This window comes from Oryzias latipes, chromosome 4 (assembly GCF_053564925.1).
Source record: "Oryzias latipes strain Hd-rR chromosome 4, Olatipes_Hd-rR_3.1".
Lineage (NCBI taxonomy): Eukaryota > Metazoa > Chordata > Actinopteri > Beloniformes > Adrianichthyidae > Oryzias > Oryzias latipes.
In genome coordinates this window covers 20,306,874-20,330,114 of record NC_136240.1, presented here as the reverse complement: position 1 = coordinate 20,330,114, position 23,241 = coordinate 20,306,874, and the positions used below count along the sequence as shown (strand labels likewise).

Here is a 23,241-nt window from a genome sequence, read left to right as displayed (position 1 = left end):
GTGTCTGGTACCATCTCTTTATTGTTTTTTTTTAGACAGGTTCAGATCTATGATGTGAGGGCATGTATTTGCAAAAGGCAGACCTTGGTTGTTAAAAGGAGGGCTGTGAATCTTTCATGATTTTAGATGCAGCAGCATGAAAGAGGAGAGAAGCATGGGGTGGAGAGAAAAGGATGTGATGTGGAGAAAAAAAAGGTGAGGATAGAAGGAAGATGAGAAGAAGGGAGGGAGCTCTGCTCTGCCATGCTTTTTTGTCTTCCCTCCTTCATTCTTGCTTCACTAGAGATTGGTGTCGTTTCGACTAGCTTGATGCAGATAAGGCTCCTGTTTTCTGTATTTGATCCCTCTCATGGTGCCTCCTTTTAAAGTACCTGAAGATAAGACTTTATGCAAGAAAGCTAATGCCTTTTCATGCAGAAAATATCTATGTGAACTAAGAAGAGGCACCGACCGTGTCACTGCTGCACTTGTGCAGCCCCACAAGACAGAGTTAATGTTAGAAAATCTATTAACCCCTTGATGACCATGCAAACCACTTTGGCTTCAAATTACCATTCTTTTAGCATCTACTTGAAAGCAAAAAAACATGTAATTTTTTTTTCATTGTTGGAAATAACTTCAGGTGTCAAGGGTTAATCATTTTAGTTTAAGAACTCCAGTATATAAAAATAACTTAATGTAACCATGGTGGAAGGTTCTATTAAAATGTCTTTAAAATACAGTTACAAGAACACATTAGGCCCGAAACATTCAACAAGCAAACAATTTCCAATGTCTGATAACTTTCTAGAGATAACTGGAGCTAACATAAATTATTCAACTGGTTTGCCACAATAAGCTAAAGCTGTTTCAAAAAAATCTATGCATTTCCATATGAAAACCTTATCTATCATGTGACCTAATTTCATCAAACATCATTATTTTTTTAGTTTTAAATGGCCTATATCCTGCAAAATCAACTTTTTTGAGCTTTTAAGTGTATTATAAAGCAAATTCCTTACAATTCCAGCCCCTTCCAGGAAGAGTCTGCGCTGCCAGCACCGCCCCCAGGTTAACAGACACACCCACTTACACTTTGAAGCTAGAGGTGATTGGCTAGGTCAATCTTAGTAAAGTTCGGATGTTGTTTGTTTTCATGGGCGAAAGTCAGACACGCCGGCTTTAAGTTGGCGTCATGAAATGGGCGGCACCCACAAGGAGCTAAAGGCGGTGCCTCAGAGATGGAGTCGTCTTACTGCCGGGTAGGAAAATGAGCTCACAAAAATAACTAATATTTCATAAAAATGTGTTCTTAACCGGGCCAAAGATAATATATTATTATGTACATGCATTTGGTTTACTCTGAAAGTGTTGGAATAGCGTATGTTTTTACTACATAGTTTATGCATTTAATAACCAGTGTAGTCATAATTTCATCGTAAGTATTTACTAGTTTTATTAAGTCTATGCATTACGATAAATGTACAAATTCTAAAAGTACAACTGTAGAATGTGCCATATTAAATTTTTTGAAATATCATTATCGGCTATTGTCTTTAAGGCGCTGTAAGTCTGTTCAGAACCAGGTTACGTCATCCGGCCTTTAGCTCATCTGAATTGGATTTCCCTGGATGATGCTGGACTGACGCATTTTAAAACTAATCCAATAGACTGTCAGATAGGATGAGCCAAAGTTCCCCATTTAAAAGTGTAACTGTGAAGACTTAAATGGAAGGACCAGTTTAACCGACTCATCTGAAAAAAGTCTAAGTCAAAACTCAGTCACTTGATTTCTTTTACATTTTCTTTTTTTTGGAAAGGACATGTTTCTAGAAAGGTAATGCACACTGGCTTTCATATTCTCTTTTTTTCTCCTTTCCAGTCTATTATTTTGTTAAACTAAATGAAAATAGTACCATTCTAGATTCCAACAACTGTGTCTGCAAAACACATTTTCTAATAGTTTTTTTAGAGTGAAGCTCAAGTAGGAAAAAGTTCAGCATGGATGTCTTGGTGAATAAGACAGCTGATTTTAGTCTTGGATAGTGCTTTTAAACTAATATAAGTTCTTGAAGTGTTAAATTTAAACCTTTAAAAGTAAGGCAAATTGACAACAGTTGTCAAAAGGGGGATATTTATGCCGACAAATAGAATAAAAGTCATCCGTTCTTTCCATTTTATGGCTTTTACAGCCTCATTTTCTTATTCTTCATAGCCACCAGTCCTGTGCAGAAAAGGAATTTGTAAGTCCTCCGGTGTCAACATCGAATTAAGTCAGACCTAAAGGTCAGAGTCAAACAGACTTGCTGCATCTTCATGATAGTCACGTTTTATGCAAGTGGTGGGCACAAATCATTCTATGCTTTGCCATCAATCTTTGTTCCTAAAAGAAATGGGGTACAAACCAGTGCTGCTGCTCAGTAACCTCTGTTGATATTTTTTTCTGCAGCTGCCACCTCTCTCTCCCTACGCTCCAGTTCCCCCCTCGTGTCCTTGTTCTTTCACATTGCTTGAAATTTCCCTTTCTCCTTATTAGACACTATTTTTACTTTCTTTTCCACCTTTCAGACTATTTTCTTATTGTTCTTTCCTCCTCTCAGAGGGTAGAGCATCCATGCTTTCATGCTTTATGAGTCAAAGCTTTTCATATACTCCATGAAGGGCTGTACGCACTGTGTGTGTGTGTGTGTGTGTAAATGGTGAGGAAAAAATACAGATTAGACAAGTAGTGTTCGGTGTAATAATTGGTTTCCCGCAGCAACAAGTAAACATTCATTTGCAACATTTGAACATCTTGCCTGAAACGGTAATGTTCACAACCACCTTGAATTAGCTTTAGGACGATTATTTACTCCAAATTCTGCTGGAATGTTATAACATGTGTTAACAAAGAGTGTAAACAGCGAGAAAAAATAGAAAACAAAGTCTTCGTATTCACGTAGTAACCATTTTCTTTGTTTTTCATCCACATACTTGTGGAATATTATGGCAGATTGGGTGAAGGACCGTATTTTTATTTTTAATTTTATAAATTCTCCCCTCTTTGAAGTCAATTTTGGCACCCTCAACAAACTGATTCTAAGAGGACATCAACATCACTTTACAATTGGGTGAAATGCAGAACTCTGAGCCTCAGAAGAAACTTCATGGGAAGACGATTAATGCTCTTTGGACCTTGAAGAAGTTAGAGAAGTGATTATTACATATATGTCCTTCCCATTGACTGGAAATGAGAACTGAGTGACCCTTCTCTCTGCGTGTCTTAACCCTTGTGCTATCTTAGATGACCCCACCCTTACATTGACGTGTTCTCCCTACCATGACAAAGGTGGATAAAGGTGGAAAGATTTCATGGAATCCATGGACACCAGTGAAGATCACAAATCATTGAAGAAAAAAGGTTCAGAGAACTGTCCAGTGGGTCTAGATGACCCAACTCCCAATGTTAAAGTGCCTAGAATAGCACAAGGGTTACAAAGGAATTGAGTGCTGGTTTCAAGAAGCCAAAAAAATCCCATTGACTTCTGTAGGGAAACAAACAGCTATTACTCAGCTTTTACCTATGATTTGGAAGGCACATTCAAAATCTTAGGTGCCTTTACATTAGCATTGATTTTGCTCTAGTTTAAGATACCGTATTTTCCGGACTATAAGTCGCACCGGAGTATAAGTCGCACCAGCCCAAAAATGCATTATAAAGTAGAAAAAAACACAGATAAGTCGCACTGGACTATAAGTCGCATTTTAACTTTCACAACCTTATATGACACAATCATAGCAGACTGTTTATCTAATAATTTCACAGTAATTTTTTCTCAAACGTATTTATTTATTCTTTTCATGAAGCATCATTGGCTAACTAATACTCTGTTTTCATCCTGTATTTGTAGAAACAGTTTTCACTTTTATTGCATTTCTGAATCTATGAAATCATTGGAAAATAGAATATTATGTTGTTAGCCTTCAAGATCTTACTGTATAAAAAAGTTTGCTGATTCTCTGAGTCACTTAACATACTCTTAACACTTAACATACCTCATACATCAAATTGACCCAGGAACATCATCTCTGTTCCTCACAAATGAACATAACAGGAGGGTTAACAATGTATTTATTTCAATTTATTTCTAATATAAGTCGCTGCGGAGTATAAGTCGCACCCCTTGCCAAACTATGAAAAAAAGTGCGACTTATAGTCCGGAAAATACGGTAGATATATTTTTAAGGAAACCAATCATTTTCCATCTGTAACTAACATGTGATCGCATACACAAATGGATTGCTGTTGTTTTTTTTTGCAGACTCTTGGCCCAGTTTAAACATTGCCTGATTCCAACAGCAGCTTTACAGCAAATCTATCTATACTTTTGTTTACAAAGTTGTCTTCCATTAGGTAGCAGGAAAATCAAAAATGCACTTCCAACTGAAAAACAAACTGCTCCCTTGTAAAAAATATTGTCTGCTCTCCTTTCTAACAGCATTTCTTCAGAAGAACTCTCACAAATCATTAAAGCACAAGACATTATGCCCAGGAGAGAAATGAAAGTATTTCACAGATTAATTCTGAAATGAGAAATCCCGCTGTATTCTGGTGGCCTAATTTGCAAATCACAGTCAAAGATTTTCAGAGATTACCATTTCATCCAGAGAAAATTTGCAAAGTAAAAAAATGTTATTTTTATTAAGGCAAAATGGAGATAAAAGTTACAAGTTCAGGCTATATTTGTTGTAAACATATAGAACAATAATCTGAATCTTAGTTCAATACTTAAAGTAGTATATCTGAATGTTAAGATGAAGCCGGAAGTACAGACAAATAAAAATAAAGGTTTCATTTTTAGGCTGAATTGTTTTGCAGTTTAATTGATTAAGTTAAAATATTAATTTGAACAATTAAAAGAAACATGTATTTTACGTTTTCCCTAATGTAGGTTTAATTTTCTCTCAGGTTCTCTTTGTAAAAGGTGTGCTCATATAGGATAACCAAACTAGATGATTGGTTATGCACTTTCTACTGTGTAAAGAATATTAATAGAGACAACACAATGTCCTTATCAAGAGATCGTAGTGACACATTCACCCGCTGTGCTGACAGGATCAGCGCTGGAGAGCATTATCAGAGGAAGATCTCATTGACTGGGACTACGTGTCTTTGCTGGTTTTTACTGTCAGCTCCACAAGGGAGAAAAGACAGTGTTAACTTCAATTCCCGATTCCAGCTCAGGGAGGCAATCATCTTAGATACACTTTAGTGGACTGGAGCAATGATTGATTCCAAAGTGTAGTTTTAAAAGGTCAAATTGAATAGGGTGAAGGTTGCCACTTCCTATAGTATGGTGTCTTAGTAAGACCCATCATTTTTCTTTCATTCTAAATAGTAATATCAGAATCTTTCATTAGAATTGTTGCTGTGGTAATCTAAAAGCTGTGCAAGCAAATGATGTTCTGCTTTCCTGTGCTCTGAAAAGCTGCCATCCTTCATCCTTTTCATAATTTTAACCTTCCGGGTGTCTCCACTCTGGTTATTGGATGTCTTTTTTTTTTTTTTAAGACAATTCTGCATTATTACAGACAATATCACAGGGGATGCTGAGGCTTTGATTTGAAAAAGTTAGGGAACCACACAATAACACTTTTTTGTTTGTAGTTTACAAACATATGCGTTGAAACGTATGGAAAAGTGGAAAAGCAAAGGCAGTCTGAGTTTCAGTGATGTAGATCTGATTTCTTAATCCACAGCATATGTTTTAAAATAGTTTAAAGAGCAAAAAATTGTACAAGACTATTTATCACTTTGAAAATCATGTGATAGTGAAAAAGAAAGTGAAAGTGTTTCCTTTATGTGAAACAGTGAATAATGTTTAGAAATCAGTAAAATTACCAAATTTTTAAGCTCTAAAATTCATGAATGTGTTGTATGATTTACTTAGAAATTTAAAAAGGAGCAGTTTTAACCTAATAAATGAGCAAAGAGAGCTCACTAAACCTGATAGTAGAATGAGGCATGACACTTAATGTCTTATAATGACTAAGCAGAACAAGTTCAAATCAAATCATGTTTATAGAAAATATAAATAATGGTATTTTAAAACAGCAGAAAGTAAAATTAAGCAATAATGTCTCATAACTTCTTCATCGGGCACCGGCTCACTACAAACATGTGGGTACATGTTTAACAGATTTGATTGTGAAACTTCCTTCTTAATGTAAGCACATAATCTGCTAAAATTAAAATTTCTGTGGTTTGTCCTCTTCTTCCAAAATCAAAAAGTCTTTCTTTAAAATGTTTTTTTACTTTCCATTTAAATCTTTAAAAAAAAATCAATATTGGTGTTTAGACTTTGTTTTCCACAAAAGCTTTATTATTATTATTCTATAAGTGACTTCTTATAGATGTTTGGGACTGTTCCATTTTTGGTTGAGGAATAATTTATCAAGCTGTATTGTGGTTTTATTTTGAAATCCATGAACCCTTCTTTCTGTCCCCTACTTGTGTTTAGGTGTTAGTTCACACCTGCTTTGCGTTTTGTTAAATTAACCCCTGATTATGCACTCAGCATCCACACCTGGCTTTAGTTACTCTATTTTTTTATGTTTTTATGTATAATTTGCTGAAACTCACTACCATTTTTGTTATCTTTATTTTGTTGGAGTCCTACTTTTTAAATGCTTATTTTGGGTTGCACCTCATTATGCGGGTCTCCAAAGAAAAAAATAAAAATGCATTCACTATGCACTTCTGTTATTCACTCAAGAGTGTGAAATGAAGGGGACTTTCTGAGCTAATTTCTTTTTTTTTTTCTGAATTGGATAGTTGGGCACCTCTTGGCTTTTCACAAAAGCTTGCGCAACAGGTGCAGTGTTCACCATTAGGTTAAATGGCTAAAGGGAATTTCGTTAGCAGATATCTCTTTCACGTATATTATTTGCTTTAAAAATGTTTAAAAGGTAATATTTTTTGTAAAATGGGTAGCTAGAAACTGAACAGGTGAATAAAGTTTTTGCTTCATTCTAACTTTCTTCTCCTGTAAAGCTTCACTACAAAGCCACGTGGCTGTTTTGTCCGTTCCTCTAATCAGGCGGTGTCACACTCGTTCAGCTTCTACTGCTCTGACTCTAAAGACTTGACCTGGAAATGACCGACCTCAGACTGCGACCTAATGTCCGTATGACCATGAAGATTTGATGCCCCCCTGCTGAGAAAGATCAGAGATGGCAGGCTCGGCCTTAAATGCACCTTCCTTTCTTGAATCTTTCTCCAACTCCAGTTCACTGACACTTCACTGTTGGATTAGGGATGATGTCTAAACCCCTGATAATCCCAGCCAGTTAATCTGAATTAACAGTTCTTACCCCACAGCGGGATTTCTAATCCTTCACTAAGAATCCTACACATGTTAATTAACTTTTTTTCATTTCTAGAGAGAGTCATTGTCCCTCTGAAATTCAGTCTGCAGGTTTAATTTTGTTGAAATTCTTGCTTCTGTTAATATTTTTTGCAGTAGTTTTAGTGCAAGTGCAGTGTCAGGTTTGCAAACAGCCATAGAAAATATCTAATGTCTGCTGTCAGGGACAGCTGACATGACCTTTGCTTTCACCAAATTTATCCACATACTCGCACATTTGTGCATACTCACTCAGACAGATGCTGACTCTTTGCAGCCTGGATGGCGTGCATCAGTTGGCACATGCCGAACTTTTCCCAGTTTAAATGCATGGTAGCCAAAGCAGTAGTTAGTTCAAGAGCCTTTAAGTACTCCCAGAAATTACATGGAATTATGGTATTATATAGAGGAGCTGGTGCCATGCAAACAGACACCCACACTTAAACTCCCAAGCACGTTGTTTCATTTACTCATTTTATTATTCAATTCAGTAGGTTTCTCTTCAAAACAAAAATGTTTAATTTCTAAGCTGTTTTACTAAAAAAAGCATAGTTAATAATTTTTTTTTGAGGCATTTGTCTTTTGAAAGTATATACTGTACTACAGTTTTACATACTGTGATTGGCCAGACAGGCCACAGGGGCAAGGTATAACAGAATGCAAAAAGGGTGACTTGTTTTAGCATTTACCTAATACATCTTGAATGTCTTGTATGAGTAATAATTAAACCAGATTGCAGTGGATGCGGTTTGTATTTGCTAGACATAATTGCAGTTAAGCAGTTGCTTTTTGTTTGTTCTTTTTCATGAAGGTAAGTAATCTGCCTCCTAAATCAGGATTTTTATTTTTATTTTACCAGTTTGCTAAAACTTAAAGTCTCCTGCATTTGTTTGTTTCAAATGTGGGGGTAAACCAGATTTGCATACACAAAAGGGGAAAATCTATGATATTCCCCACACATTCAAGGAAGTAGGTTGTATAGCACAAAGGTTAACCTATCCTAGATGACCCCACCCTGACAAAGGTGGATAAAGGTGGAAAGATTTCATGTAATCCATGGACACCAGTGAAGATCACAAATCATTGTCTAGTCTAGTGGGTCTAGATGACCCAACTCCCAATGTTAAAGTGCCTAAGAGAGCACAAGGGTTACTATGAATTTGAACTCCCAAACTCAAAATTCTGCATAAATTGTATGGTTGAGTTTAGCCCACGAATGGGTCTTAAATGTTTCATAAATAGATAATAAAGCAACAAAAATCAAATATATGTTGACATCAGGTTGTACTTAATTTGTTTTGAGGGGAAATTTGGTATTTTTGATCATGGGAGTCAAATGGCACGTTCTTCTCTTCTGAAACCAGCTTCTAGTGGTCCTTTTAGGGACACCCAACATTTGAAATTTCAGGTTCTGTTTCAAATTTAGGAGTGAATTTGGGGCAGTGTTTACCACACTCAAGTTTGCCTGGTTATTTTCCTTATTACTTTTCTTAACTAACACAGGAACCAGCTTTCATGTTTTCTTTTAACTAAAGACATGCGGTGCATACCATGGTCCCACTGATATGTTATGTTAATATTATTGTAGGATGATAAGTTCACCTTTAGAAGCAACTCATAGCTCCAGTTCATGTCTTTTACCAGATCTGTGCGGTTTTTCTCACATTTGAAACAATAAAAGAAACAGCCAGTACATCAAGTTAACCAATCACAAGAGACCTAACCTCAGTGAAAGTGGGTCATCAAAAATAGGTGGAGGTTTGTTAAAAAAATTGAAACAGGATCAGTGCAAAGAAAAAGTGATGCAGCAGACTGCAATGCCTGCAAATCTGGCAAGCTTGACTTAGATACACACGGAAACGACTACTTTAATATGGATTTGACAAAAAATAATTACCGTTATCACTGGGACTTCCCATCTCCATCTCAAGATATATATTTTTTCACGTCATTTAAAAAAAGTACTCTTGATTATTAGCATTATTACCATTAGAACTCTTGCTGGTGCATTTATTCTTTTCAGCTACTCCTTTAATCCTCCTTCTCTTTTTATTTCTATTTTATTGCCTTCTCATCCCCCCATCTCTCTCATCATTACCTCTCCAATCCTCTGCCCTCTGTTGCTTTTTAGTAGATGGTAAAAAGGTAAAAGTCTACTTGGGAGGAAGGCCATGTGGGACATTAAATCACATACAGGTGGTCTTAAACGGTAAAGAGAGTGTGAGATGGGAGCGCTCGTGCGCACACATGCACAGTCGCTGCATGAGCTTTTCATTTAGGTAGCAGTATTTCGCCACAGTAAGTGACAGGGTTATTGTAAGGTGCTCATTAAGAAAGGGAAGCAGCGAATAAATGTCTAACTGAAGGGAATAAATGCAAACCACTGCGCCACTTTTACTGCTCAGCAACCAGCCTCTTTGATGTGGGAGGGTGAGGCGAGGGTGAGACGAGGGCAGGCTCAGGGCGTGAGTTAAAGGGAAGGCTCCTGCAGCTCCTGCCTTACATTTTGTTCACAGAGAAATGTCCGCGTCTGCCCCACGAGGGTCGCAGTTGGGCTCACTGTACTTCTCATTCAAATGTGTCGCAACAATTTAGGGGGATCACAGGTCAGTTTAGTTACAACTAGATTGCCTGTTACCATGGTAATGCAACTCGAGGTCACTTCCTGTGAGAAACTTTCATCTCAGCAGGAGAGAGGGAAGCAAAAAAGAGGGAGGGATGTGTAAATGGAAGGAATGAGGCCATGACATTTGACGGAAATGAAGGGCTGGAAGAAGAAGTTAAACTGATTTAAGGGGAAAAGTTGAAACGGAGGATGAAAGGATGAAGAGATTACTGAGAGGGAATCAGGATGAGATGAGACTTGAGAGGCCACTGAAGTGAGGAAAAGGCATAAAATTGTTCGTTATTCAGACTTCAGTTTCACTTATATGAGATTAGGACTTTTTCTTACCAAGTTATTACAATCATTTGCTTTTGTCCAGCTGTCAATGAGTTTTCAAACAGTAGATTGATCATAAAGTATTAGTAGTTTGCTTAGGTTATGACAGATAAGAAAATGAAAGAAAATATGCAGGCATGTCAACACTGAGATAAAATAGGTACGAGATGAGAAGATGAAACACACATTATTCCTAACTTTTCCGATGTTTCAATATCATCCAAAATGCAAAAACACGGTGATCCCCAATGATCTAATATCAAAACAGCATCTGGCTAAGCAATTTAAGTAAACTGGATAAGTGTGAGACAAGAGGTATTACAGTATGTATTTACACAACACTTGACTTTAGTTGCTTGTGATACACGTGTGATTCAAAGATCAGTTCTTTGAAGTAGCCTAATAAACAGAAAAAATGCTGTAAAATGACTTTTGTGTAAGATGAGTGAAGCACATATGCCACTACTATGTGCCGAGCAGCAACATTAATCATTAGATTGATACTTGGAAGAACTGTTTTTGTGGTATTATAGCTATTATATTATTATTATTATTATTGTTATCGTTATAGCTTTATATATACTAGTTTGATGCAGACTAACTTAAACTCAGTATAAATCCATTTCTGAGTCTAAGTCAAGATAATTAATTTCTACAGATGACATAATCAAGCAGCTGCTCATGCTGGATCTAATCTATGTCAACAGACAATAAAGATGTTGGGAACTTTCACACAGGGATTGAGCTAAAAGGTCTTTTTCTGTTGTCACAAGTAAGATCAGTTAAACAAAAATAGAATTGCTCATGTAAAAGTAAAAAAACAAAAAAAGGAATCCAATGATTATTTGAGTCAGTATTGAAAGTGGTGCATTAATGCAGTTAATTTCTGTGTGATTAATTAATCACGACTTGTAATTAATTCATCTTTAATAATCTATATATAATCTAATCCCCTATTCAACACCATGGAAGCTGGGAGGTAGGGAGATGATTTAAAAAGTGACTTGTGATTTTTTCACACACCTTAAATTTTGCACATTTTGATATTTGCAGATGGGTGGAGCCATGGGCAAACCCACTAGACCTTCAGACTTGACTTTGTCCTACATAATTTCCATTTTTGAAATGTTGTTGGTGTACCATCCTACTTTTCAACAAATTATTCTGATGTTATCTGAGGTCAGTTTCTCGACAGACATGTTTGCCGTCAGTCAGAAGCAGACACACTGAGGTTGGCCGGCAAAAGTGAAATGATGAGCTTGCTTTATTAGCCTTAAATGTGAATTTATTTTAAGTGATCCCTCTGCTTCAAACCAATCTGACTAATTTAAAGATTATATGTAGTTTTCTGATTGATTCTCCTTAAAAGTAATTTGGGTCAGTTTGACATGTTTCAGCTGTTTTTTTAAATTGGTTTCTTTGTCAGCAGCTGAAACATGTCGAGCTGAAGGCTTGAATCTGGAAACCGGAGATTTGGCGTTGCTTTACTGCTTGCTGATTCAGCGTCAGTGTTAAGGCTACCTGATCCGCTGTAAAAGATGATCTGCTGCATTGCTGCAGGTTAGATGTTTGATGAAGCATTTCTGCGGCAGCTGAGGGTGTAATAAGATTTTCACATCTCTCCTTTCATCTGCTGGATGCCTCAGCAAAAAACTCACATTGAAAGTTTTTCCTGGAGAAAATCATGTAAAAGAAAAGAATCGATCAATAGTTATTGTTAGTGTGAAAGTAATTTTAAGAAAAACAAATTGTTGTTTTGTCCTTTTTATCTGAAACAACTCTGCATGGTTTTAATATTTAGCTATGGTCTAAAATGAGATGTGTATGGAGGTGAAGGGGAGGAGTTTAGATTCAATCTATACCTTTACAACAATTTAGTTGTAAATGCTTTGTTAAGGACTTTTAAAAATATTTCTCATAAAATATTTGATAAAAAATATACACCACATTGATCGGACTTCAGTTTTTTGTTTGTTTTTTTAACTATAACTATCCAAATGTAGGCAGGTGTGAAAAAATGCTTTAAACAAAGAATGCTTTCAGAAATGGAAGTGTCAACTGTTTATTTTCATCAACTGACAAAGTGCTGTGAAGGAACAAAAGAGGATCATAAATCATATCAATATTTGGTGTGACTACCTTCTTCTTTTAAAACAGCATCAGTTCTTCTAAGTTCACTTGGACTCAGTTTTAGAAGTAATTTGATTTTTTTCCAAACATCCATCAACAGTCAGTATTGGCCCTCTAACATCTTTCTGTCTCTTAATGTAATCCCAGACACATCCATTGATTTTGGATGATCAAAATTTTGTGGGGGTCATGCCATCACTTCTTGTACTTCTTGTTCTTCTTTATGCTGATAATAGATCCTAATGATTTTGGCTAAATATTTAGGGTCTACAGAATAAATATGGGGCCAATAATATAATAATGGATTACTTTTATCTGCGCTTTTCCAGACGCTCAAAGCGTTTACAATGTGTCCATGTTCATTCACTTCTCATTCATACTTGGTGATGACAGAGGCATGGCTGCCAGTTCGCGCCTACGGCCCCTCTAACCATCACCGGGACATTCATGCACATTCACACACCAGTGGAGCCACACTAAAGGCAAGGAGGGTGAAGTGTCTTGCCCCAGGACACGACGGTTGACTGGGGGGAGCGGGGATGAGGCTGCTGACCCTTCGATCATTGGACAACCTGCTCAACCGCCTGAGCCACTGCCGCCCCCCAAAGACTGTGATGGAATTGTGTGTTACTGTTTTTGAGGAAAAAAAAATATTGTTAGATTTTTATGCCAAGTTTTCGCAGATTCCCACAGCCCACCCAGGGCTAAATGCCTCATTAGAGAAGTGTGACTTGCTGTAGGCCATTTTCACTTCATAATTAGGGAATCTGTTTAATTCAAAACTTGTTTGCAGCTATGCCTACAGATGTAGAACAGCCTGTTTAATGTATCACGGTGAGCACATCAAAACGGCGCTTAACAACTCATTTCCTTTCTCCATCGAAAGCGTCTAGCGCTCGTTTTTTTCCCTGCACCAAGCCCTCCTGCTCCCTCCCACTTTACTCCTCAAAACTCCTCATGACACCTTCAACACACCTAAGCACGTCTTCATAAGGAAACAAACCCAATGAGCAGGCAGACAGAAAACAGTGAAGGCTAACAGGAAATCATCGAGCCAGGCGACAAGGAGCAGAATCTAGGCCACACGTAGACATGATGTGTGGCACTGAGTCCAGCCACTAGAAACAAAGAAAGGAAAACTCAAATTCAGATCCTACTTTAATAAATAAAAGGAGACAGTATTTTGGCCATGCCCAAACGCAATTTGTTCAGACATGAACACTTGACAGCAGCTATCTGTTACCGTGTCTGACTCTTAAATAGGAATTCATTAAACCTGCTGGCATGGTGCTCGCTTGTTTGGCTTCTGACTTAAGCCTCTTACTTCATATTTGCCCTCAAGTGAAATAGATTTTTGCATTTTTTCCAATTTGCTCCTCCGGCTCAGAATGTTGTTACATGTCACTGCAAATTCATTTGGCCAATTTTAAATCCAAAATCTTACGCAACTGCCAGATGTCTTAAAAGAAATGTTAACACGTTTAGCTTGTACTGTATAACTGAGAAAACAGCTGTAAAAAGAAATTCACACTTTTTATCTTTAACAAAGAATACTGTGCAGTGATTTCTTGTAGAAATTGATTGCTTAAAGTCCCACTCCAGTCGTTTTTTTAATCTCTTGTCAAAGCATTCCCAGTGGTCTTTTAAGTATGATTACACCGTTTTTAGCCAAAATCAGCTAGCAGAAAAGAGTGTAAACAGATGGATGATGGGAAGTCTCACGTCCCATCATCCATCTGTTTACACTCTCTCCTGCTAGCTTATAGCCCCTGACAACTGTAAGCTAACATTCCCGATGCAACAAAAATGGCGAGCAATACTGGAGCTATCCTGCCGTACAGTTTTGTGCCAGATGCTAAATCAAAGACGTACATGGATCTAGTCGTCCACAGTGGATGCATCAGAATGCAGGGGAGCAGAGAGCTTGTGGTCTGTTGATTGTAGCTTCTACATCACTGCCACATGATTTGAATAAAGAAATACTAAAAAATACTAAAGCATTTTAATCGTAATTTTCTTTATAGATGTCTTCCATCATGAGGAAATGCCACAAAAACATGTTAAAAACACTGAAAACATTTTTATCTTAGTGGGTTTTCAAAATTTTGGAGCCTTGGTTGATGCCATACACCAACATGCATTGTAAGGTATTTAAACTAAAAACTACATATACTAGGTGGTATTAACTCAGCGAATAGGCAAAACATGCACTCCTCCAAAGAGGCCACATAACTGTCAGGACTTGCTTCGAGTGGTTCAGTCTTGGTGCTGACGCAGTACAGCCAGATCACTAAAAACCTTTCTTTTTCCACATAGATCAATTAAATCTGAGTTAGATCTCCCAAGCTGCTCAAGAACCTGGATAAGCCCGACTGCGTGAGCTTGAATTGATCTCTACAGCCTTTACCTATTGCCCTGCAATTCAAAAAGCTGTGTCTGACTTTCTGAGCTAATATCCACCTATTTTTTATACCAGCTTCCTCCTGTTCAGATTGTGGAGAGCGGAAAACTATCCCAGCTTCCATCAGAAAAGAGGAAGAGGTACACCTCAGATAGTTCAATAGAGAGCCACATGGAAAGAAATGGTCTTTCACAAACACATGCAAACTAACTCAAACTATTCCCTAAACATGAGGCCTTCATGTTGTTTGCATTACCAAGAAAGTTGGAATAAATCATAACTCTTTTGCAAACCTATTTGGAGTTGTGTGTGGAAGCCCAAGTCTGTCTTTACATGAGAAGTAAACAAAATAAGAATACCACCCATAATTGATAATAATTTCATAATCTGTATGTCAGTGCTTAATGTTACAAGTTTTAATTGAATAAGATCTCAGTTGATTGGCTGTTTTTCTTGAAATTTAAATTATAAAACGGTTATGACAGCTGGCTCTGATGTCTCTAAAAAACAATTTCTTTAAACGTGTGAAGGTGCAAATCATTCACCTTGGTAGTTTGCACGCACCTTGTGTTGCAAAGAACTTTGGTTCCTTTCTGCACTCGTGAAATTTTGCAAACTTGGAGAGTGCTGCCATTAGTTTGACCCCTGAGGGAATGAAAGCTCGACTGACAAATGAGATTTGTTTCTCAATAGAAGCTTTTCTCATCAGTAGAGCTGCAGTGATTTGGTGACACTATGGATTACTTCCAGGTGCTTTGGCTCACTCTGGTGCAATATGAAAACAAGGTGGAGGTGTGAACATTTTTATACAATCCACACCCAACCAGACTGAGTCTAACAGGCCATGCAGCGTTGATGCGGTAGCTCGATGGTGACTGGGTTAAATCGGGATAGGAGTACAAGTTAGGGAAGGTGTAAAATTCAACTGGTCCTTCACTGTGGACAAAGCCAAAAATAGCAATACACCCCTCTGTCACTCTATTTCTTGGCTGGTTAGTCATTCAGGTTGTACTCTTGGATCTGGATATAGGTCAGGGTAGTTTTCCTCAGATTTGTTCCAAAGTACTGCAAGGCTAAATAATAAACCCGCTAAACCTAACGTCAGAACCAGAATTCATGAATTCTGAGGAGTACATGTTAAAATATTTGTTTCCAAGCTTAGAAATTCAGTCCAGGTGCAAAAACCTAAACAAGCTTGACAGTTTATACATGCCACTGAGCCAGGGTGGTGATTAAGAACCTCACAGTCAAGGAAGTCTTTTTTAGAAAGAAAATTACCTTTTAAGTAAAAAAGATTTTTGTGCACCTGAAACATCAGAGCAGCTGCCAAGCCTTGTCACTCTAAATTCACATGAACAGAGAGAGCAGGAACTTAAAAGAATTCATGCTACAGCTGCCGCTTCATATCTGATTACAGCACCAAATCTGCCTTAATTTAATGCTCATCACTGCGTTTGTTGCTAGGGTTTCATCTGCCTGTCTATTCCTGCAATCCGTTTATTTTGCTTTCATGTCCAACATTGGGTGACTCGGTCTTGTTTGTATGTATCTGTTACTGTTTGAATGGAAGAAAAGTAATTGACCTTTGATCACATGATCACTCTAGCTGTCTTCTTATCAAAGTGTCCTTGGGCAAGACACTGACAGACCTGGGCAGCGCCATGCCTGGGAGATCTGCAGCAATGGGTATTTGAATGTGTGTGTGAATGGGTCAACAGAGTGTGACTTTTAAAGGAAGAAAAATGTTCTTTACTTCTACACCACTTATCATTTTGCAATTGCCCCTAAGAAGGTTTCATTTTTGGTTTATATTTAGATATTTCTGTGCAGTTTCTTTACATATGGCTCTGTTCAGTCCAGCTTAAGAGTCAGCTATCACACCTGTTCTTGGTTTAGTTATGTCTGCAAAAGAATGTTACAGCCTATTAAACAAGGATAAAAAATGTGGAGGACCACAGAACAAAATAAAAACAGGTTGAAAGCATGGAAACAGAGCGACGTTAATCTACTCTAAGAAAACCATCACTAAAACAAAGAAAATTATACAAAACTTGTGAACCCTTGCACCTATGTTGTCGTAACATGTTAGGACTGACTGAAAATGAGTAAAAACCAGAAATCTACAACTTTAAATATCCTGAAAAACGAGATTCGAACAACAAAAGCGAGGTACCATTTCCTGCAGCACAGCTGCCACTTTTCGTCTGTCAAACTGTTGTCACACCTCACACAGTCACACTCGTCCACCAGCAAGCGGCAATAAAAGATTCATGCAGCAGGGATGATGAAGGCATCTCCTTTTCTGCTCCACTTACCATGGTGGACAAATTCTGCCCTGCAACCCACGTGCACACGTTTGCACACACAGAGTCATACATCCAGTCATCACTCCAGGAACTGTTACGGGGGAAGCAGTGAAGCACACAGCTGCGGGGTACTTACTTGTACTCTTAACCTTTGTAGACATGACCACACACATCTCGAGGGCTCTTATCTGGCAAGACACTGATGCCGCACACCTCTGTCTGGCCTGTCTGGTGAACATGGTTGATGTTTACGTTTTTCTTCAGTTTGTATTTTTACTTTGGCTCCCAAGCAGAATATAAAAGTGTTATTGGCAGGTCTTAGCTCTCTATCTGTGATGCATACACTTTACTATCAGTGTTCACTGTGTAGTTTTTGCAACAAAAGATTAACAGCTTCCACTAAATTCTTTGAAATCTCTCTTTTGAGCTGACATTTGTCTGTGATTATTTTACTTGACGTCTCTTTATTGCCATTAAATATGTTTTTAAAGCAAAAAAAAATTTCTTTTAGTTTTCCTGTTTTTTAGTACACTGTTGGGTGTTGTTGGGAAAACTAAATAAAAATGTAATAGCCGAAAGCATTCAGAAAAAAATGCATTTTTCAACAAAATGATTTTTAATGAATTGCAATTATATTCCTTTTGTTTGTGACTTAGTCAATACATGGATGAGATTCTATGATGCAATTCTCTCCATCCATGTTATGTCAGAAAAAATGATAACAAAATGCATATTTTATAGCACAGTATGCAAAAACTAACGTTAAAAATGTAAACGTTTGTTATTGCTGAGACTCTTTGCACCATAGGATTTTATCTTATTCGACAACTTTACCTTAAGCTGACCATGAGAAATTCCATAAAGCCCTTCAGAATGCTCTATTTTACTGGTAAAGTATTTTTCAGATCAAAAGTTTATACAGGAATGGAAAAAAGTAAAAAGAAAAAAAGAAAAAAGTATGTAGCATGCTTATGTTGCAAGAAAATATGATTCCAAATTCTACTAATACCAGTAGATTTTTAAGAGAATAAAAAGAGTCTTAGTTTCCTAACAATACTTTTATGTTTGAGCATAATGATCAAACTTTTATTTTGTGAAATATTAATTTTTTGCTTAGAAACCCATGTATGCACAGATTTATGAATTTTTGATAGAAATCAGGCTTCCAACTATCTAAACATAAAAAAGTTTGATGTCACCACACATAATAAATATTGTTCACATCCAAAGTAAAAAATTATGATTGCATAAAGTTTACTTAAACAGTCACATGTTTTGGACCCCTTATGTGTGTGATGTTTATGAAACATTACAGACAAAGGGAATTAAAAACATACATTGACAAAAAATCTACATGATCTTTCACTGTCTTTTTCTTCAATTTTTGACTAAAGTTTATATGTCTTGCTTGCAAATGTATAAGTCTAAGAACTGGCATGTATTTCTGTGTCTTCCGCTGTACTAGGTGAACAGCTCAGGATGTGTCCTCAGGGTCAAACCTGCTGTACCAGCAGCATGGAGGAGAGGCTCGCCAACCTGAGTGCCAAAGAGACAGAGGGACAGATCAGAAAGGCCGGCAGGTCCCTGCAGACGACTTTGAACACTCTCCGAACAAGCTTTCGCTGTGAGTTTGCTTTATATTTGTGTCTAAGTGCATAGTCACGCAAAAAAGTGACATTTGTTTGTTGTGTTTTAGCCAGGTTGGTTTTCTTTTTGCAGCCGCTGGCCCCTCGTTTGCAACCTCTGCTCCAACAGCAGACAGCAAATGAGTGTGTGAGTGAATAGGGGTTTGTGTGTGTGTCCTGTGCGACAAGGGGACCCCTGACTGGGTGCTATAATGAGAGCAGAGTCAGCCAGACACAATGAAATGTGATAAGCCGTCCCACTGATCTCAGGGGAAGCAGGCACACTCACTTGCATTTGTCCACGCACACACTTGTAAACAGAGGGGTGTCCCTCGGGGCAGTGGCTAGCTCAGCTAATGAACAGTTGACCCACTGAGGAGCTGAGAGTGCAGATCACTGCACACCATAGACAGAGAGAAACAAAGGGAGGACGAGGACTGAGAAGTGCCACAACACGGCGATAAAAGCAAATGCTTTAAGTGATAATGCGGCGTCAGCAGCTGGGAAGCACAGAGTCAGATTACTACGATAATGATGGAAAACAGAATAGGTGCTAAAAATAAAGAGGGAGTAAAAAAACAAAAGCTCATTGGATAGAATGAGTTGGTTGCTATTTCTAGGTTGTGCCACCAGATGGCAGTATATGACACACTAGACCAGCTTGCTTCCTTCATGAAGAAATCTCTTTGGGTATGACCCCCCGCGCCACTACTTTACTATGTAGTCATAAGAGGGCCAGAGTCTGGTTCACCATGTGCTGGCCCCCAGCCTGGATAAAATACAGGATTGTGACAGGAAGGACATCCGGTGTAAAACTCTCTCCCAAACCACCTGTGCGAATCAGTGAAAACTGTTTCGTTGTGGCAAGCCCAAAGAAAAAACTACTTTATACCCTTGAAACATACGTATAAAAATAAAAATATTCAAACATATTAGATAAATTGTTAATATTATAAAACTGTTGATACTAATTTCCAGAGTACATTTTAAGAAATCTTGAGAAGAAAAGTAAAAACAGAATCAAAGTTGACACAAAATAAACCCAGATAAAGTCTTATATATGTCAAGCTTGCTCCAAATTTCTTCTTTTTTGTTTAAATCTTTCTCCGTGATTTTTCCTCTTCCCTCTCCCCCCTGCAGCCTATTTCACTGACCTGCATGGCCATTCTGAGGGCTCCCTGGAACAGGTGTTGACTCCACTCGGGGCCCTTTACTCGCAGAACACTCGCCTGTACACGGATCTCTATGCAGACCTCTATCTGTACTACCAGGGGTCATCTCTCAGCCTGGATGAGAGCCTGTCTGATTTCTGGTCCCGCCTGCTGGAACGACAGTTCAAAATCTCTGCCAACACAGATGTAAGGAACAGTGACTAACAAAAATCAAGATTGGAGATAAATTGGTTGGAAAAATGGTAAAGAATTTAGCTTAATTTTTAAAAAGCTTGTTTGTGTGTATTCATCTTGCTTTTACCCTTATTATCTGCCCTACAAAGACACATGACAGATCGAGGGCTTTATTTTTAAACCTGACATTATTTAGAAATCCAACCAGACTATTATGGTTTGAAGGGGATCGAAAGTATGCAGTGTCCCTTTTAATAGCATGCGGAAAACCATATTTCTCCTTTATTGTGTTCGCTGTCATCTCTTTTTGACAGGCCAGTCTATCAGAGGATTATCTTGAATGTGTTGCTAAGCAACAGGAGACGCTGAGACCCTTTGGGGATGTCTCACGAGACATGAAGGCCAAGGTGATCCGGGCTTATGTCACAGCGAGGTCATTTATCCAGGCGCTGTCAATCAGCGAAGAAGTCGTCAATAAGGTTCTTAATGTGAGTGTGTTTATATTTGTGTTCCTCGTGCAGAAAGACATAAATCAAACCTGGTGTTACTGGCCTGGGGGCACCGACACCATTGGAAGTGTTTATAATGTGTTTATAATGTCCCCTGAAGTGATGGGAATTCACTTGTGCGAGTGTTTTGGTGTGTGTCAAACATCTGCTGGGCTAATTCCCAGGAAGCAGATATAGTGGCTTGCAGGGAAGTCACACCCAAAATGTCTCCACCCCAGAAATTGGATACACAAAAATCACCAAAAAAAATGACAAAACCTAAACAAAAATGTGACACAGCTGTCACACTGTGGGTGGGAAAATGAGATCTCAGATGAAGAAAGTCTTAGAACATTTCTTGGGTCTAACTTATTTTAAATTAGCCTTTAGCCTGAGCTGCAGGCATTTTTCTAAAGGCTCTTTTCTTTATTTAAACCTTATAATATTTCTATTTTCTTTCCCAACAATCCATTTTAAAGAACCACAGAGATTTTTTCCTAATCCCCCAGTTTACCGTTTCTTTTTTAAACTGATGTGATTACACTGCCCTCTACTGTCACACTAAACACATTCATGCCTCTCTTCTGTTGGTGTCCATGGTGGTACCAGGTCTCTCTGGGTCCAGAGTGCTTGAAGGCTCTGATGAAGCTGGTTTACTGCCCCCACTGCCATGGCCTGTCTTCTGTCAAACCCTGCTTCAACTACTGCTCCAACGTCATGAAGGGTTGTTTGGCCAACCAGGCTGACCTGAGCCCAGAGTGGGACAATCTGATAGGTCAGATAAATCCAGAATCCTTCTAACTTTTATAGATCTATTTGTATTTTGGTGGATGAGGCTTAAATGGAGCATGTTTGGTGTTTCTGTTTGATCACTTTAAAAAAAGTAGAAGCTATCAACAATTCCAGATTGTATGGGACCTTAATTGTACAATAAATATACCTGGGAAATGCAAGGGGGTTTCTAAAATGTTTCTGTCCCTGTTCTTCTGTTCAGACACAATGATTGAGGTGGTGTCCAGTTTCAGCACAGAGCCCAGTCTGGATGCGGTTCTCTCCTCCATCCCGGCTCGAATCTATGAGGCCGTGCACTACCTGCAGGAAAACATGAACACCTTCACAACCAAAGTAAGACATTGGGAAGAGACTAATTATTGCTGTTTTTCCCCCAGCTTCAAGGTCATGGAATAAAATCACATCTACTCCTTGTTAGAGATTAGATACTTTTTCAAGCATACGTCTAAAAATATATAAAGCATACATCTAAAAAAAATGTTTTGATTATTGAGTAGAAGTTCAAAATATGGTGTTAGTCAATTAAAAAAGTAAAAGCCGTACTTTATATAAAATAATTACCCTTTTATTGAAATACTTATTGTTCGTAGATAATAATAACCTACAATTCAGTGCCCTTTTGAAATGTTGCCAAAAAAAAAGATGTTCAAAACTCATAGTATCAGACTTTGATCAGGTTATGAACTCCAGACATCTGCAAAGGTCAAAAATACAATTTTCGAGGAAAACCTAGAGACTAAATTAGTCTGTGATGACATCTAGTGGACGTTTAGAAAAATGATCTTCAAACTTTCATTTTTCGGGGCGCTGTCTTTCTGGTTTTTATGTTGGTATTTTCTTGAATTATGAAGTACAGCAGAGCAGATGTTATCCTGTTCTATTCTTTTTAGTATTCCCATTTCCCCCTTTTGATTTTTTAATTAAAATTATAGTGTACTTTCATGTTGCATGTTTAATGTTTTTTACCAAACACTTGAACAAAGCTGAAATAAATGTACATTCATGTCACTGACAATGGGAAATACATTTTTGTGGGACTTAAGATGCACTTAAAAGATATTGCTTTGTGATACTAAATCAAGAAGATCAGCCACGATAGCATCAAAAATCCCAGCATAGTCATCGTTCTTGCTTTTCCGCACTTCCTATCGATCAGGTGTATCGAACATGTGGAAGTCTGGAAGAATCTGGAAGAGGAAGTCCCGGCCTCCACGAACAGAAGACAAAAAGCAGTCAACAAACCGCACTGGAATATAGACCATCGCCGACTGCTGGGCTCAGACTGAAGGCACAGGTGGGAATTTCTCTTGTCAAACTTTTTTATGAAACATTTTCAAATCTGGATTGACCAGCGACATGTGGAATTTTATTTTTCAAAGACATATTGGTTTTTATTTACTTAAATGCTTCACAGCTTTTTCTCCTACTTCTTAATAAGACTTAATGAAAGGTTCTGTTAGACCAGCTGTTTTCTAAGCTTTGACTTTTTAGTCAGGGAAAATCACCACATTGATGTGCAGACATGTTGTCATGGTTACAGATCCATCAGCACAGACTTTATTGGGTATATACTTTTAACCCTTGTGCTATCTTAGATCACCCTTATATTGATGTGTTCTCCCTACCATGACAAAGGTGGATAAAGGTGGAAAGATTTCATGTAATCCATGGACACCAGTGAAGATCACAAATCATTGAAGAAAAAAGGTTCAGAGCACTGTCTAGTGGGTCTAGATGACCCAACTCCCAATGTTAAAGTGCCTAGGATAGCACGAGGGTTATACTCTCATAAACCACCACCCAAAACACAACTTTTTCTAATTTTAATAGTTAGACTTGGTAAAAAAT

The 23,241-nt window shown here is 37.9% G+C and overlaps 1 protein-coding gene across 1 annotated transcript in view; it reads left to right on the top strand.

Moving 5' to 3' along the window:
* gpc1a (glypican 1a) overlaps positions 1–23,241 on the top strand; it is a 33,703-nt gene that overhangs the window by 6,405 nt on the left and 4,057 nt on the right. Inside the window, exons 2-7 of the mRNA XM_004068037.5 lie at positions 18,608–18,766; positions 19,908–20,125; positions 20,428–20,601; positions 21,211–21,376; positions 21,596–21,726; positions 22,550–22,687. Coding sequence (XP_004068085.1) covers positions 18,608–18,766; positions 19,908–20,125; positions 20,428–20,601; positions 21,211–21,376; positions 21,596–21,726; positions 22,550–22,687 — 986 coding nt within the window. The remainder of the gene's footprint in view (positions 1–18,607; positions 18,767–19,907; positions 20,126–20,427; positions 20,602–21,210; positions 21,377–21,595; positions 21,727–22,549; positions 22,688–23,241) is intronic.